The sequence below is a fragment of the Colossoma macropomum genome, unplaced genomic scaffold (genome assembly GCF_904425465.1).
Source record: "Colossoma macropomum unplaced genomic scaffold, Colossoma_macropomum, whole genome shotgun sequence".
In the NCBI taxonomy this organism is placed as follows: Eukaryota; Metazoa; Chordata; class Actinopteri; order Characiformes; family Serrasalmidae; genus Colossoma; species Colossoma macropomum.
Genome location: NW_023494801.1, coordinates 17,872,679 through 17,890,743, shown reverse-complemented (window position 1 = coordinate 17,890,743; position 18,065 = coordinate 17,872,679). Strand labels below are relative to the sequence as shown.

The 18,065-nt window shown below is 38.2% G+C and overlaps 1 protein-coding gene across 2 annotated transcripts in view; it reads right to left on the bottom strand.

The window, feature by feature from the left end:
• The window catches only part of usp43b (ubiquitin specific peptidase 43b), a 150,406-nt gene that overhangs the window by 39,169 nt on the left and 93,172 nt on the right, over nt 1-18,065 (bottom strand). For both annotated transcript variants that reach the window (XM_036589579.1, XM_036589580.1), the window contains 2 exons: nt 15,731-15,899; nt 5,296-5,407 (listed from right to left, as the gene is read on the bottom strand). In XM_036589579.1, coding sequence (XP_036445472.1) covers nt 5,296-5,407; nt 15,731-15,899 — 281 coding nt within the window. The remainder of the gene's footprint in view (nt 1-5,295; nt 5,408-15,730; nt 15,900-18,065) is intronic.

Here is an 18,065-nt window from a genome sequence, read left to right as displayed (position 1 = left end):
GCAGCATGAATAAATTGAATAAGAGTGGCCTAAGAATTAAACCCTGGGGGACACCACAGGACATTGGCACTCGCTCAGAAATATATATTTTTTTAATTTCCACAAAGTAGTCCCTTCCTTGCAGGTATGAATTGAACCATTTTAGGACAGTTCCTGAGAACCCAACCCAGTTCATATATCTATCTATAAGAATTTTATGGTCAATGGTATCAAAGGCAGTGCTGAGATCGAGTAGTAATAGAACAGTTGACTAACAAAAATCCTGTTCAATGCAATGAGAAATTTTAGCGAACAGTTCAGTTTCTATCAAAATAATTTGTAACCGAGACTGTTAGAGCTAGGCCTTTAGTACAGAGCATAAATATCAAAACCTGCCCAAAAATGAGGGAAAAAAATGCCTCTACAATAGTGCTAATTCCTACTATCACTTTTATGGGATTTTAGTAATCTGTTAGCGCTAATCTAAGAGTGTTTCAAATTAACATTTTTTGTCTGTCATTTGAAGCTTGTAAAAGACATTCAGTGTTTTATTTGAACAAATATATTAACACATTTTTTAACTCAGCGGTTTTCACACTGTCCTGACACAGAGCTGCTGCTGATTTCCCCGTGACTGAAATGCATTGGTCAGGCTACCACTTGCAAACAGTAATGTATCAAGCACATCCAGCAGGCCTAAAATGACCTTTTTTCCTCACAAAAATTGGTCACACCCTTTGGAAATCAAAACGTGACTGGTTGATTTTCATTGTGGCTAATGCTACCCAATGTGCAGTACAGAAATTACATTTTGTAAACTCAGAAACTCTTTCATCAACATGACTACATCTCAACTACATTTCACAAATACACTGCAAATACAAGAAACACATGCAACTTCAGAAACGCTGCAAAGCCAATTAGAACACATTGGAAGTGAGCCACAACATAACAGATATGTTTCTGGAAGACTCATAAAGGTGATGGAATATCTGTGATGGAAAATCACTTGATTGAAGTTGATAAAACTGTGGAGACTCACATTCCAGTAATTCGTGGTTAACCTGGCTGATTAGTTTGCTTTAATGCATATGTTTTAATTTAGATGAAAGTGTTTTCTGCATTTGGTCTTGTCATCCACTATAGTTTCCCACATTACTATGTAAAACTACTAAGTTTAAATCCAAAAGTTTGATAATTATATTAAATAAGAATTGAAAATTGCATATATATATTTTTTTTTTATTTCATAGAAATCATTCTCTGAAGGGCTAGAAGGATGAGTGGGTTCTAGACAGGTGAAAGGTCACACTGTTAGGATAGATTGGGTGTAGTTTTTGTCATATTAGCTAAGTTTAGCATGCTGGTACTTCATTGTTGTTTCCAACATGCTAAGTTTTGATTAGCTAAAACAACACAGTTCAGCTTGGCAAAGCATAACATTTTACACAGAAAGCTCCAGTCAAAATGAAAAATGTAACCACCACTACATCTGTTGTAAACATGCCTACTCACATCTGACAGTGGCAGTAGTCTCTAGTGCGAGATTTTCTGGTTTAAAGACTAGGAAAAACCTCCTTCTGATCTTGAAGCTGGCAGGAACTTTTGAGATGGATACTTAAAGATGGGCTGTTCTTCCCCCCACGCTACCAGGCTAATGCAGAAGGAAGCTATGAAGTGGAACATCGCATCTGTATTAGCCTTTACATCAGTAGCTATGCTAGTGGTCAAGATTTCTTTATCAGCGAGAGGGAATTTCTAATGGTTGTATGATATATTTGTGCAATGCATGCTGGGTACTGTAATATCTGCTCTTTTATTTAGTACCTTTCAAGACTGTCTCCAATCTATCTTGACTCTACTACAACAGAAGCTCTGAGTGTGGGACAGAAGTTAGGACCAACTATACACTAGGGCTGCATGATATGGACAAAATACTAGTACTGCCGCTACATGTTGTGATTTGGATGCACTGGTGAATTATTTTAACCAAAATAATTGACTTTTGTTGGATTGCACAAAAACCTTATTGATCAAAACAGGAGAACAGACAGGAGAACATTTATTAAAAATAAAGAACGAAAAAAAACAGAATAATAAATAAGAAATGGGAGGGTTGTAGTACTTAGTAAAAGATACTTAAACAAAAGGTTTAAAAACATTTATCTCGGTGGTAAGTGTTTTGCCAGTAAGAACACTATATAACTATATATTAGAGTGAATACAAATCAACACAAAAATAGTAAAATGTAAAGACTGTCTTGTTTTCAAAAAAGTAGTGGATATCTTACAAGCTGCTTAGAATAACATGCTAGCAGCATGATCAAGTATGGTTAGATATTCTGTATTTTGCTCAAATTCACCACCATCGCATCTAATTTTACTTAATGAAGGACTGATTAGCCAAATCAGATATTGGATGTTACACTATAAAAAATAATTGCTGAAGTTAGCGTTGGGCTGCCTTAAGATTTTGAGTTAACCAAGTTAATTCGGTGCAAGAATCTGTGTTCTATGCACTGTGAACTTATTATTACAAGCTCAAAAAGCTCAATTTTATGGCAGTCTTTTTTAAGTTAAAACCCCAAAATCTTTTTTACAGCATAACAACAAATAACACCAGGCTGCCACAAGCAGAAGTTTCTAAATGGTTAAACAAACACATTAACATACATAAAATACACTACTTAGTTTGTTAATGTTACTTTCTTTTATTTTAATATCAGCGTTTCTCTGAAAATACATTGTCACTGTGGGAAAAAAGCAACAACTTGTATTTCCATTTCTGTTGTTGTTTTTTTTTTTGTGGTGTTAACACTATGCCATTTTTTGGCTTGTAGTTGGACAAGTAGAAGTAGTGGATCAGGCACTTGTCTAATGAAGCATCAGCCATTAAAGTTACAGTAAACTATGCTTAAAATTACCTGGGTAAGCGAGAAATACCGCTTGGTAAGACAGACCTCAGGATCATGAAGAGTAAGAAGGTCATCTGTACATCAACCAGCAAGATTGGAGGGAGAAATCCTGTATTTAAGTGTATACAAATATACACATACTACCAAGATAAACTCTGTTTTTTTAAATATATATTTTTCTGATGCTTAAGACTTTTGCACAGAACTGCATATACCAAACATATGAAATAAATGAGAGTGTTATTAGCATGATCAGATGTATTAGCTGGCATGTGGAGAATGACAGAGAGAGAGAGAGAGAGAGAGAAAAGGACTGTAAGAACAGTGGTAGCATTTGATTGATGCTGCTTGCACAGGCTGTCACACTGAGGCGGAGAGGAAAGATGTAAAAAAGGAAAGGCTTCTGCAGAACAGCAGTTGGCAACCAGCTCTGATTAAATAGAGTGAGATTTAATCAAATAGCCTACCGGGGGGGCTGGACAGACGACAAGAAGAATACGGCATGAGTGTAATGAATGGCTGAGCCCTCTCTAAGGAGCCTCACAGCTGAATTCAGGCCAAATGTCTCTCGTTTCCCCACACTTCCTCGCTTTGCCACTTCCTCTCTTTGTTTTTCACTCAATCTCACATGTTCTCTTCATGTCTCCCCACCACCTCTCCTGACATGGTATCTCAGTACAGATTTTCCCCTCTGTCTCAAGTTAAGGACTTCTCTATTTCACTCTACCGTTTTCTGACCATCCTTTTTTTTCGCTCTCAAAGCACAATCTAACACATATTGGTGTCTGCTCAATAATTTTAAAAGTGTTTAAGCAAGGGTAATCATTTTTTTTACACGCAGCCTGCACATCTCCTACAAAATAAAAAAAAAAACAAGCAAACAAAAAAACATATACTTTGTTTCCAGCACATATTGTTTGTGCACAATACAGACAAAAGCAGAGTGAGTGGAAACATTACGGTTTATTCCATAGGCCGGGTTAAATGCAACAGACTGAGAGGCTAGTTGTAGCAGTCACTAAAAAAGTCTTTTAAATTCATGCAAAACATTAACACACACATATACCAAAACATTTACACACAGACACACACACTAAGAGCAGGACATTTAGGAGGAGAACAGAGTGAAGGGACACAGCACCTCCACACTTTTATTCCCCGCAGGTTCACCGAAACAACGTGTAAAATAAATGTGCAGGGGGTGTGCAGTGTGAAGTCACTGAAAATGTGTTATTTCTTACGTTCTTCACAGAAAATGAGCAAAGGCCAAGGAATCTGAGGTTGAAATGATAATAAATCGCATCATTTTTTCTTTTGGTAAACAGTGAAAATAGGTCCCACAGACCCCAACACCACACAAGGGTTAAATGGAATTCTGTAATTACATATTTATTTACACGGTGATTTACATTTACATTCGATTTACATTCGGTTTTGTCCGGTATTGACAGCTTTCAGTCTGTATGTATGACGTTTCCATGTAAAAAATGGATGATGAGGACTGTATGCAAAACAACTTTTCATCCAATTCAGATCATAATAAATTATCTTTTCTTCTACTCACAATGTGGTCTTGATTGAAAGATCAGAATCTACACTTTTGACAGAACTTCTCTGCTTCTTTCAATGAGCTATGAGTGAGAAATAATGAATAAGGAATTACATCACACTTTTGTTACCACCAGCAATAACTGGTGGTTCTAAGCTTTAAAAATAAACCCAGTCGCTTCAAACAGCATGCAAAGTCATTTCCATTAACGAGGCCTTCCGGCCTTTCCAATGCTAATGCACTAATTGGCGTGTACCTCATCAGAGTGATTAGCAGTGTGTCAGAAGCTCCACAGCACCGCGATCAGGGAGCGGTATGTGCGACAGCGCGACTGCTGTGGGACATCATTGATCTGACAGAGATGCACAGCAAGGTGCATCAAAGCAGAAGAGGCCACTTGCTCATACTTTGGTTTAGAGATTACAGTCATGTTGTGTGGATATCAACAAATATGGCATTAATCAGAGACTTGGGAGTTTGGGAGCTGTTAGACTTGAGATGGAGAGAGACTTCTGAGTTTGTGGCCTTGTGATATGACAATACAGCAACATCATACTTGACATTTTCACTACACACAATTTCTCAAACCCAGCTTTAGCCTAAGCCTACACTAAAAAAAAGCAGTTAAAAAGCAATTTAGTCCAAGACTAGGATTAGTCCATTACTGGTAAACGAGTCCAATGTGTATGTTTAGCTTTTCAAAGGCCTACACCAGTAAAGCAGCACTGCTATAAAAAACTATGCATACAAAGATTTTGAGGAAAAATCACACTATTAAGGAAAAGATAAATTAACAATGATGTAATTTATCACAGTAATGATTATATATTTTCATGTTGTCTATATTATTACCTGTGGCTGAGCCCCATTGATCATCAGGTAGTAAAGCTTACTGAGGATGCTCTGCTGCAGCTGATCCCACGAAACTGACCTGTCCTCACGCATTAGGAATGGAGGACCAAACCTGTGGAAAAAGAGAATTTAGTATAGATATGTGTAAACACTGCTATGCTTTATACAATAGAGATGGCACTGATTAAATAGCAGGTATTGATGTTGGGCTGATTATAGCAAAAATTGGGTTGGAGATCACAGGGCAAAAAGAATGAATCTGACTCAGTCAGAGATTACACCACATTTGTTCCATTTCTAATCAAAACAGCCATTAAAATATTCATTTTCTGGCAATATTTCTGAGGAGATTAGATATAAAATAATCCACTTGCATAAGGAAGGGGAAAGTCAAAGGTACTCCTAACAACCACGCAAGACCTGGTAGACCATCAAAAGTGTCACCATCAGATAAACAGTACTTAAAGCGTTCATCTTTGAGAGAGGGGAGAAAATCAAGCTCCAATCTTGTTTCAGATCTGAAAAAAAAACACTGTTGTTTCTGTCCATCCTTCCACTGTGAGAAGACAACTCAACACTATGAGTCTGAAAGGGTATATAGCTGTTGAGCAGCTGTAAGTAAGAAAAGGAAATAGACAAAAAAGAAGAAAAAACAAAGAGGCTGCTGGTGTTCTCAGAACAATGGACTGACCACCCCAGACCTCAACTTTAGTGAATATGTTTGGGATTACTCAGACTGTGAGAAGCTAAAAACGCAACCAGCTTCTAAGAGGGAACTTTGGAGGTGTGGAAAAATAAATAAGAGCTGTAATAAGCATGAAGGGTGGACACATTAAACACTGAAAAAATATACTTTATTTAGTTGTTGAAGCTCCTGTGCAATTTTCTATTAAATAAGTGATTACTGCTTTTTTCCCCTGACAGTGAAAAAAGACTTTTACCTAATGGCTGTTTTGACTGGAGATTAAATGAATGAATGGTGGTCTCTGATTTATCCACAGTGCTGTATGTGTTTCATGTACTGGTTAAAAACAAGTCTAATAAATTCTAATAATAATAAGCTGTACTAGAACAACTAACTTGTGGCAAAATCTTTGATTTCATGGTGCATTGAACCATTTCCAAAAGACTCTTAATTTAATCGTATCATTGTGAGGTCAGAGTGCTTCCTGAACATTAATGGAAACTTGTGTCCTGCTACATTAGCACTGAAACACAAAGACACTGTACACTGCATACTGGCCATAAATTCACCTAAACTAAGCGTGAGTGAATGTACATGTGAGAGTGAGAGAGTGGAATTGTACAGTAGAAGGCTGTGAGACCTGTGAATGAGCGAATAGAATCAGTGTGTTTGTGTGAGTGTGTGTGTAAGAGAGGGAAAGAGAGAGAGAGAGAGAGAGAGAGAGAGAGAAGGAAACATATACACATATGAGTAGATGGAAGCAGGAAGGTAACATAAAAATCCATAGAGCAGCTCCCTTATTCATTCACTCAAACAGTGGAAATACTCCAGATATATTAGAGCAGATTAGCTTGAACACTGCTCTCTGTTTAAATCAACAATATCTTTGCAATCTGTGCCACACTTTGCTCCAGTGGGAGTGCATCATTCACATGTGCTGCCAGAATTCTCCACACAGCGGATCCTCTATCACTGCTAAAGGAATGAATAGAGAAAAACAAATCAAACCACATGTAGAAAAGAACAGGGCTGCTCAGCGATAAACAATTAATTATATTGGGGTTTCACTGTGGCGTAAGAGCCAGGAACAATCGTCAGGTTGTCTCTGGCAGCAGACAGGGCTCATACAGTCAGCTGCTCTGAGCTTTATTCTGCTCCTACAGGCTTTGATGTTCCTCTGCTTGGTTTGATTCTGACTTTGCCCGCAGGTACAATAGAGGCTTTCCCCACCACTACATCACTGCACACCCCTCCCTGCCTTTATCTCCGCATTACCATGTTGCCTCTTCTCCTTCACTCTTTCCCTTTTCCTTTATTTATTTCTTTTTCCTTCAGTCTTTCTTTCTTAAACTTCCTTTCTTTTCTTCTATTCTTTCAGTTTTTCTTTTCATCCCTTCTTTCTCCTGTTTTTTCTTTGTTTATTATAAACTCTTCAGTCACATTTTAGTATTGCATCTCAGTTAGGTAAATAATACATCTTTGTACTTACTCAACAAAAGGAACAATGAATGTGGTTGCATCATGGTTTTACTCAGTTCTTCCTTGCCTCCAATTTGGTCATAGCTAATTCTGACCTGCTGGCTAGAACTTCCCATCACATAACGCTGGCAAGTTGGGAGGGTGAGGGCCGAGTGCTTCACAATTCACACAAATTCAACCAATCCTTGCAGCATTTACTAAAGTTCACATTATCTCCACACTAAATAAGTGAATCTGTGAAGTGCTTTCAAAATGAAGCGTGCAGCAAAATGAAGCGTGCAGCTTTTATTTCTCTATTTTCCCATTTTTTCCTTTTTCATTTCTTTATTTTTCTTTTCTTTCAGTCTTTTATTCTTTTTATCTTTTCTTTCTTTATCTTGCTTACTCCTGTACCCCTACTTGCTCACTCACTCACTCTTTCTCCCTCTCTCTCTCTCTCTCTCTCTCTCTCTCTCTCACTCTCTCTCTTTCTCTCTGTGGCAGAAAAGGACGAAACGAAACGAAACGAAAAGGACTTCAGGTGCTGGAAAACACAGACTGGACACCAAACAACTTCTGGATTTTTCATAGTTCAATTCAGAAAGCCATTCAAAAAGACACTGAGCAAAACAAAGACTGTGAGTAAGTAACATTTGAGAAATGGATTTTTGGATGAAGACAGGCTGATTTCACAGGCTGGAGCTACAAGAGCTGCCAGTGACTCAGACAGTATATCATTGACATTTCCTGCTGTCTTGCTCTTAACAACAACAAACTACAGCAGTGTCCACAATAGGGGCTAAATTCTACAACAAATTTAAGAGGGTAAAAATTTAGAGTTTTGGCAATGCCATGACAAAGGAAAGTTGCTAAGTTTTGATGCATTATGTTCTTCACTGATACCAACAAACCATCAGCTGATGTTACTAGTTGGGTTCTAGTCTGCATACAAATGCTATATATGAGAACTACGCCAGCTTTGAAACAGGTGTGTAGCCACAGGCAGGCCTGGGTACCCAGACTAATCACAGGCCTTCCCCATCAAATTGGGAAAGAATAGTTATTAACCTTTTTTTTTTTAAGAAAATGAAATTCGATTTTTTTTTTTCTGAGCACAGTCATTGTATTATGGCTAATCAAATTCAGTACCCTATCTGCATCATTCCTGAATGTGTAGAGTGTAGTCAATCAACCCCAACCCCAACCCCAAAGCCCTTATTTTCTTAGCACACCAATCACTGTTTATCAACCGCTGCTATTCTCAAAACCTCCAGACTTCAGTTCTTTAACAGTACACAGGTGATTGAATTTGATGCCCCAGGTATGGCCAGTCTACAGATTTGGTACTTTCAATTTCCTTTTACCACAAAAGCTAAAATATGCCATGTCAAAATGATAAAGCAAACATCTGCTTCAATGCATAAAGTCATCAAAGGTAAGACATAAATGGTCCATGAACATTTTTCATGTCCCCAGTGGCATTATGCTTTAGCATAGGATGACTAGCTTTAGGCTTTTAAGTCTGCTGTGTTGTTTTTCTTGTTTTTGTCCCTGCTGTCTGATTTAAACTCAGTATTTGCTGTGTTTTTGTGAATTCTGTATTCTGGTTGATGTTTACACAATCTTGTTTTTGTTTTGTATCACTATAGTATGGAAGTGTTGGATTAGATAATGACTGCAGTACTGTTATCATTAGGCTATATCCAGATGTTTTGACATTGAAGAACATGGGGCATTTGGAAAACGTATTCTGAAAAAACAGTAACTATGTGGCCCACTCACTTTTTCATAGGTCTAGACAAAAATGTATTTCTGCCTATGCCACTGGTTTGGAATCACCTAGCACAGATGGTGCTGTCTCACTTTAGCCTCCAAACAGCACCATAACACCATTCTGTAATAACAGCCATATATAATGCAATGAAATCTCAGACTCAAACTTCTTAGTCTACTTAAAAGTTCTAATAGCTGATCTGAATCTCAGCAAACAATAGTTTCAGTCCAGCTTACTTAGAAAAGGGAGTGACACAACTATCTCTTAACAATGGGCCTATGCAGATCCACCAGGATTTTGGGGCCATTGTTTGCAATGGTTGCAGACTAAAATGCTTGATTCTGATTTCAAACTAAATAAGTAAGTAATTTTAGTTGTTTTTTCTGTTTTGTTTTGTTTGTTGGGGGTGCAATGTAGAAATTGGTGAAGCTTGTGAATCTGATATTTTTTTACTTATTTCAAATGAAGCCTAGTTAGTTTCTATGAAAACAAATAGGAAATTAAAGGTACCTGTGAGAACCAAGAACATGCAAAGCAAAGACTGAAAAATATAAAACTTTAAAGTCTCGAAAAACATCAAAATGATGAAGTAATGAAAACTGGCTATAACAACAACATATTGACAAGTTATCCACTTGTACATTCTGCCAATAGAACATAAATATACTTAGGAATATTCAGGAAATCTAAGGAAATGTACTAAAATAAAGTACTTAGAGCATCTGGAAGCACTGTGACTCTGAAGTAATATGAACCCAGCAGCTAATGTGCTTTGTTTCAAACAAAACAGTGCAAAATCGCCTAGCATCTATATTGCTATGAAAGGCTCAGTCATTGCACATAGAGCAGGCAACTGCATGAAACAGAAATGAAGGAGTGTTCATACGCATGAGCAGATTAGAACAGAACTGACAAAATCATAATACTTGTGGCCAGCTTAGTTTAAGTACAGCCTACATGTTGACGGAGCGCCTGAGATTGTGGCTTCTCGGCACGTAGCACTGTAGCTGCACGCTTCATTTTGAAAGCACTTCACAGATTCACTTATTTAGTGTGGAGATAATGTGAACTTTAGTAAATGCTGCAAGGATTGGTTGAATTTGTGTGAATTGTGAAGCACTCTGCCCTCACCCTCCCAACTTGCCAGCATTATGTGATGGGAAGTTCTAGCCAGCAGGTCAGAATTAGCTATGACCAAATTGGAGGCAAGGAAGAACTGAGTAAAACCATGATGCAACCACATTCATTGTTCCTTTTGTTGAGTAAGTACAAAGATGTATTATTTACCTAACTGAGATGCAATACTAAAATGTGACTGAAGAGTTTAACTCATTTTCTATAACTAGTGAAATGCATTTTAGGGCACAACAGAATGAACCCGTTGTTCTGTGAAGATTCCATTCTTGAGTGGATTTCTCAATAGTGATTGTGCTTTAGCTTAATTATACAGCCGTATGCAAAGCTTAGGGAGCTCTGGTCAAATGACACGTGGCACTTTTCAATGGACAATTACTGTTTACTTGCTGAATCTCCTGTGTAAAAGTTATGGCACATTCTATATTTGACCCTTTTCCATTACTTACCAAATATTTTACTTTTTTCCCATTGCTTACAGAGTGAATAGAAACTGTGCACCAAAACTTCCAGAAAATGTCTTATTTAAGTGTTCCCTGTTAGAAAATCAACAAATTGCACATGACTGTACAAACACATACATAATGCTTGAAAAATATTGAAATACTGTATTTAGGACAAAATATTATTGCAAGGCCTTTAAAAACAACAGCACAGGGTCAAAATGCGAATTGGAATTTAGTATGGAGTTAGACTAACAAATGAAATAAAACTGGAAAATGTTTAGATTACTAGATCGGAAGAATAATTGGATGCCCACTCCACCAACTTTACTATTTAAAGAAATTATGTCAACATGTATGATTCTGTGCGTTATATAAATCATTAAAGTCTCAAAACAACCATTCACTCTAGCCTGGGTACACCAGCTTTTTTGATGGTGGGATGTGAAATGCTGAACCATGATCCAGTAGCTGAGAGCTCTGAGACTGCCGGGTCGTTAGCAGGTCATTAAAATGTTCTGTTTTAGGTCCATAAAAAGTGAAAACGTATGAAAGCAGCTCCTGGCGGAGCGCAGCAAGGACACCTGGAGAGGAACGTGAAAAAGGCTGGGCTTTTAGTGCTATAATTTCATGCCAGCGGAACAGCAGCAGCAACTCCCCGCTCTCACGAACCAAAACAAACCGCAAACTCCTCTGACTCTTTCCCCTCCCTCCATCTCGCTCGCAATTGCTTCTGAAAGAAAGCCCACTCTGACTTGTTCTCCTGCTGTGTGAGCTCAGGAGGAGAGAGAGAGGAAGAGTGGTGCAGAGAGGAAGGGTGTAGGGGGAACAGATGAGAGAAGATCTCACCATAAAGACTAATAACTGTGCCACTTTTTTTTTTTTTAATTGTTGTCATTTCATTGCATCGCCTGCTCACAAATACGACTTGGCATCAATCTGGGTCACGTTTGATTTGTTTGTTGCAGGCTAAGAGGGGGGAGTGCAATGATGATATCACTAAAAATGAAAAATGGCTACCTGACTCCCAGGGGCTTCATAAAGAAGCAAATAACCCAGAATGGATCCAAATGGGCCTGTCTGCACACACTGAGAGATTCACAGGGTGTAGTTATTCTTGGCTTTTAATGTCTTCTGAAAAGCATGTTTCGGAACTCTTATGGTGTTTTTACGGTTATCTTATCACGGAGAGCTTATGTAAGACATGTCCGTACACGTAGACTTAAGAGAAAGCTGGGCAAAGTCCAAATCATAATTTACATACATAACAAGGACTGAAGCACATTAAGAAATGTTCCTCACATTAGTGTTAGCAGTGCCAGTGTCTTCTCATTTAGGCTGTTTACATTCTTAAACCTAAAGCTTTCTAAATGCATAACTGTATAAAAGTCAGAGACCACCTTTTATTTATATACTTCACAGGCTAAATTGTCATTAAGACTAAGTTATTTATTTTTCAAGAAAAAAGAGAAAACAAATGTTTAAAGGAAAATTACAGAAGTTTCAACAAATAAATGTAATATCATTTTTTTAGTATTTAGTGTGTCCACTCATTGTCTTTATTACATCTTCCATTCTTTACCTTCCTTTATTTAGCTTTCCGTATTTTTGGATACTTCCAAAGTTCAGTCTTAGAATTTGGTTGCATTTTCTGTTTCTTACAATCCAAGTATTCCCAAACATGTTCAATGACGCTGATTTCTGGTCTCTGGGGCAACTCATTCATTCTTCTGAGAACACCAGCAGCTTCTTTGTTTGATTTGCTAATTTTCTTTTTTGTCCATTCCCTTTTCTTAGTAACAGCTTCTTGACCCGTAGTTCAGACCCATAGTGTTGAGCTGCCTTCTCAAAGTGGAAAAATTGACAAAAACATCTAGGGAATTTTTCCAACCTGAAACAAGAGATGGAGCTTGATTTTCTCCTCTCTCTCAAAGATACTGTTTATCTGATGTAAACAGTTTTGTTGGTCTACCAGGTCTTGCATGATTGTTAGAGTCCCATTTACTCTACATCTTTTAATAATTTTTTGGAACTCCAGTTTTGGAAACTCTTGTTTTTATTCTCCTTTGACTTGTCCCTTCCATATGTAAGTGGATTATCTTAAACAAAATCTCTTCAAAAATATCTACAGAACAATGGGCCTCATTCACCAACTGTTCTGAAGAAGAAATTTCTTATTCGCAGTGTCATTCACCAATGTTTCATGTTTGAAATTTGTTTTTTAGGTAAGAACAGAATCTACACACACTTAAGAACACAAAGGTGTGAACAGTTCTGCGGTTTAAGGACATCATGTATCTAACTTTTTCTTAGGACCTTTCTCAAGAATAAATGGAAATTCAGTAACGGAAGGGTGCTCTCTGACTGGCACAATGCTGTAGTTCTTAAATTTGGTTCTAGGAAAAATATTTTATTGGTACAGAACCTCTATAGTGTATGGAGGTTCTGTACAGGAAACACCTGTTGTTCAGAAATTGCCACATTTACAGCATTACTGTTTCTCAGTTCTTCAAGAGTTGCTGTTTTATCCTGAGAAACTAAAGATACTGGCCTAATTACAAACACCATTTTCTGTGGATAATTTCCTTCCATCATCAAACTACTGAGTAAAACTGTAAAAAAAGAATGGAGTGCTATATCTAATTGACAATGACAGCTTGATCATGTAAAAGACAACAAAAGCAAACATGTTCCCACATAAAACCTTATATATTATCTACGTTTTTTTTTTCATCCTTTTCCACTGCATGTCATACTACAATGTCCACTGCATGTCCACTTTGTGCTAAACGTATGATGATAAAGTTTGTCATTACTGAGTAAAATCTGTTACCCTGTTCCAAAAAGACAATGAAAAACAATTTACAACTCAAAACTATGTTCTGTTGTCACTCAAATAGTAGAAAAAGTCTTTGAAGGCCTCTCTAGTTTTGAAAATACAAAAGGAAACTCAACCTTTTTGTATCTTTCAGTCATGTTGCTCTGTTCATATGTGAAAAAAACGACGCCATGATTGTCATGGAAAATTGTCGAGAAAAGGCTGGCTGAAGTGTTACTTTCTCCACAAAACCAAAGTCTTCAGCCTCCAACGCAACTTCACCATCCAATTGATCTGAATGAGAATGCTCTCTTCTTCCACGCTCATTCTCTTTCTGTCTCTTTTTCTGTTGGTAGCACGCGTGGGAGGAAATCACAGGGGACTCTCTTGATCTCTGGGTGACTGCCACTGACGGAAGTCTATCTGATGGATGACTCTGCTGTGTCAAATGTCTCTGAAAACTCTTTCAAAGTCGGCACTAAGGTAAAAGCCAAAGTCGGCACTAAAAAAAGTCTGCGGATCCGAATTCAGGATTTTTGCCTGAGGCCGGGGACTTTTGACAATTGTTACGTCAGAAAATGTCTGACATTACATGATTTTGTTTCTGACGGTTTGAGTTGACATGGGTCCCCAAACCCAACCAATCTAGTGCCAGGATTGTATCATACTTTAGTGTGTGACTGCATAAACACAGTGCTGCAGTTTATAAGGTACAGCTACCACATATGTGGACTTTGTAGGTCTACAATTATTGACTACAGACCTGCTTGTGGTACAATGGAAAATGACATTATTGGAGTGGTGGACCTTGGTCATCACAGCAGTGATACCAACATGGTAGTGGGATAGTAGGGTGTGTTGCGCTTGTACATATGCACCAGGGACAGCTGCATTTCTGGGGTTTTACACACCTCATTGTCACTGTTAGCTTGTAGTCAGTCTACCAACCAAAAACATCAAGCCAGCAGTGGTGCTGTTGTCAGTTACCAGCACTGTCTCGAGGGTGAGTCAACCTACATGGGGCCCATCTGATGTGATGCAATTTTAAATTTGAATGTGCACTATTGTATTTCAGGCTAAAACATCTCACAAACCATCTAGGTGTAACTAACATCCAGAACAATGTGTACTATGTGCCTTTAATATATTGCATAAATTAACAATAACAACTCAGCAATGATTGTTGACAGAGGTCTTCCTGGCATTTCTTACAGCAAACACAACACTGGAATGTAAGAAAAGTAGGAAGACTTAGTTTACCTACATCATGTCAATTTTCCATGCGTCTGCATATGATTCATAAATACGTACATTGTACCAATATGTATATTGCTACATGTAAAAAATACACTACATGCTTTAGTCTGATTTTCCTGTGGCAGACTATGCTTTGGGAGCACACAAAGGAGAAGTAGTAAGAACAGCAATGAGCAATAGCCAATGAGAGCGTAAGAGAAAAATATTGGGTAGTAAACCAGAAAAAAAATGGGATGTCAGAGGGATTATTGGGAAAACAAAGAGCCAGGAATATTGACTGCAGCCACTGACTTACACTATAAGGTTATGAACAGCCTCTGAGTGAATATTCTGAGCAGCTTTCTCACTTGTGCTGGCAAACCCAGGAAATGGAGGGGTGGCTAACAGACCTCTGGCAACAGCATGGACGCTTGTTTGATGTGACGCCTACTTTTTTAGCTTTGCACAAAAGAGCACAGCAACAGCAACTACAGCAAGTTGCTCAGGCACTATTTTAACATTTGATGGTCCTCTTGTTAGTGTTCATGGGATCTGGGGAACATGCATGGTTTGCTACGGATCCTGATCCCTAAGATCAAGCCTTGCCTGTATTCAATCATGTAGTGTTCGTGTCCCTTAAATTCATTTATTACCCTGTGGGTTGCTCACCCCAAGTGATAGCCCTTTCAGTTACTGACCACTGATGAAGTGCACTGATGACTAACACAAACTTCACACAGAAAAATATGCAATATTGTCTCTCAGTGCACACCTACAAGACAGGTTTGTCTAATAAAGTGATCAGTGAGTGTAAAACCGTAGAAATGACCTCTGTAACTTCGAACTTTGAGTGCACAGATATAGATGGTCTTCTCTATAGTCCTCACCTAACAGCCTGCTGGCCTGCCCCTGCTGCATTACACACCAGCAGAAGAATCTTCACTGTGCCTGCACCCTGGTTGAGGAACTCGGAGGACAGTGCACCGGACGCCGCCAGTCTTTGAGCCTCTGGCCCAGAGGAGGAGTAGGGTGAGGAAGGGAGGCTGTGGTGGTACCCTTAGACAGGAGAGAGAAGCAATAGTTAGTGCAAGTGCAAAAGGCACTTCTGCTGACTAGTCCACTGAAGACATGTCATTTGCTCTTATCTGCTGTGAATAGGATGAAACAAGGAGAATGGTAGGCTAGAGTGGGGCTTTGGAGGAACGTCAAAGTGTAGCTAGATAAGTATTGTCAGACAAAAACACATTAATCTGATAAAAGTAGACAGTGAGAGAGACAGAGAGAGAGACAGACTGTGCGGGGGGCAAACAGGACCAAAAAATAAAATAACCCTGCTAAACTCTGTTCTTTACTATATAAAGCTAGTGAATGTTAAGAACATACATATAACTGAATACAAAGAATATAACACACTGATTAATTGCATTAGTAATTTTCTTGCATGAATTGTGTTTACATTTACATTTACGTTTATTAATAGGATATGTACAAAAAAATCATTTTCCTGACTTTTAATTTTCCTCTTCTAGAAATGAAAAAGTCTTTATTGAATCATGGCACAGAACAAAAGGTAAAAAAGTAAAGGTATTTTGGCGTAGAGCTTCATCAGAGAGAATGAAGTTTGCTGGTGTCTCCCTAATGAAGGACTAAATGTACTTAGTCATGATTTAAGGAGAGCGCCATGGAAATGTATTGTACTTTATGAATGCTAATAGTCATTCCTTTTTCATTTCAGAAATAGAAATGAAAAAACATATGTATATTCAAGTGTTATTTCAAAATCTTGACTTAAATTTACAAAACAAAATCTCAGAAAAGGGTCTTTGAGCTCATTGCAATTTCATTTTCACAGCTTTCACCTGTCAGTTAGCCCATCAAGATGGGACCACAAGATGGTAAGAGGAAAAGAGGCTTATCTGCAACATATTATATATAGTAACTAGAAAATTAACTAGTGAGATTTTCAATTAAGTCACACCATCCAATCTAAAAAAATGCTATGTTTATGTTAAACAGTGCTAAGTAAGTACAGTGGTGTTGGTTGGGGAACTAGTAATAACTTAGACAGCTGGCTAACAGCTCCACACACCACAGGGCAGGTTTGATGTCCTCTTGATGTTACCCCCCAACTGCAACAAAATCCTCAACTGAACCAGCTAGCTTCTCCTCAGGGGAGGACTGTTTGAATTCACTCAAGAGTCGAGGCTATGAATACCAGAATCAACCACATGCCTCATAAAAGCTAAACAGCAAAGCCCCTGACATCAGGGCCATTCATTTATCTATAATGGGGGGAAATATGTGCTCTGTAGTTCTTCACGAACACTGCAGTTGAGTGACTGCTCACACTTTCTCTCGGTACTTCATGCACACTTGTGCATGATTAACCTATAGCTGGCCTGACGTATGTAGACATCTTTCCCACAGAGAGAGGTGACACCTTCATGAGAATAGGAACACGGTGTAACTGAAAGGTTTCCTTAGGTAGTGATAGCTTTTAGACTGAGGCACTGTATGGCCAGAACTGTACTTTTGTGGATTTGTCTAATCACCATTTACAGCAAAGTTACTTGAACACAAAGGTTTGGAAGCAACAATAAAATATTTTTAAAAGAATAATGGACAGTAACATGTTTACAACTAGCATACATTTTACACATTGAATTCAGTTCAGAAACTGATTCACTTCTTGCTGATTTAAACATATCAGTTAGAACATTTATGAGTCCTAATCAAGCTATAATCCAGACTTTACTACCTCAAAAACAGATTACTTTACATACACACATCACTGTTTAACAAAAAGTATTCAAAGTATTCATTTCTGTCAGGTTAAGACAGTGATGGGTGTACACTGTAGTGATTTCAATATCAATTACCATACAGCTCTATCGAAAATACGTCAAAGGATAGTTTGTAGTCTCATTACTATCCTCCATCGTCTCATCCTTTCTTTCACCCTCACACAGAGTGACCCAGACGCTGATTCTCACTTTAATTCCCCAACAGCTGAGTGAGACCTCCTCTGTGCTGTGGGCCTATGAGAGACAATGTCAGGGTCTGGCAAAACTGCCAGATTCTTAATTAAACACCTCTGCCCCTTGTTGAGGTGTCCTCTGTCCTCACCCCATAGTGCAGTGGTCAAAAATCATCAGCTAAATTCATACTGACTTCACACACACAGGAGGAGCAGCTTTGAGACAGCAGGGATTTAAAGGTGGG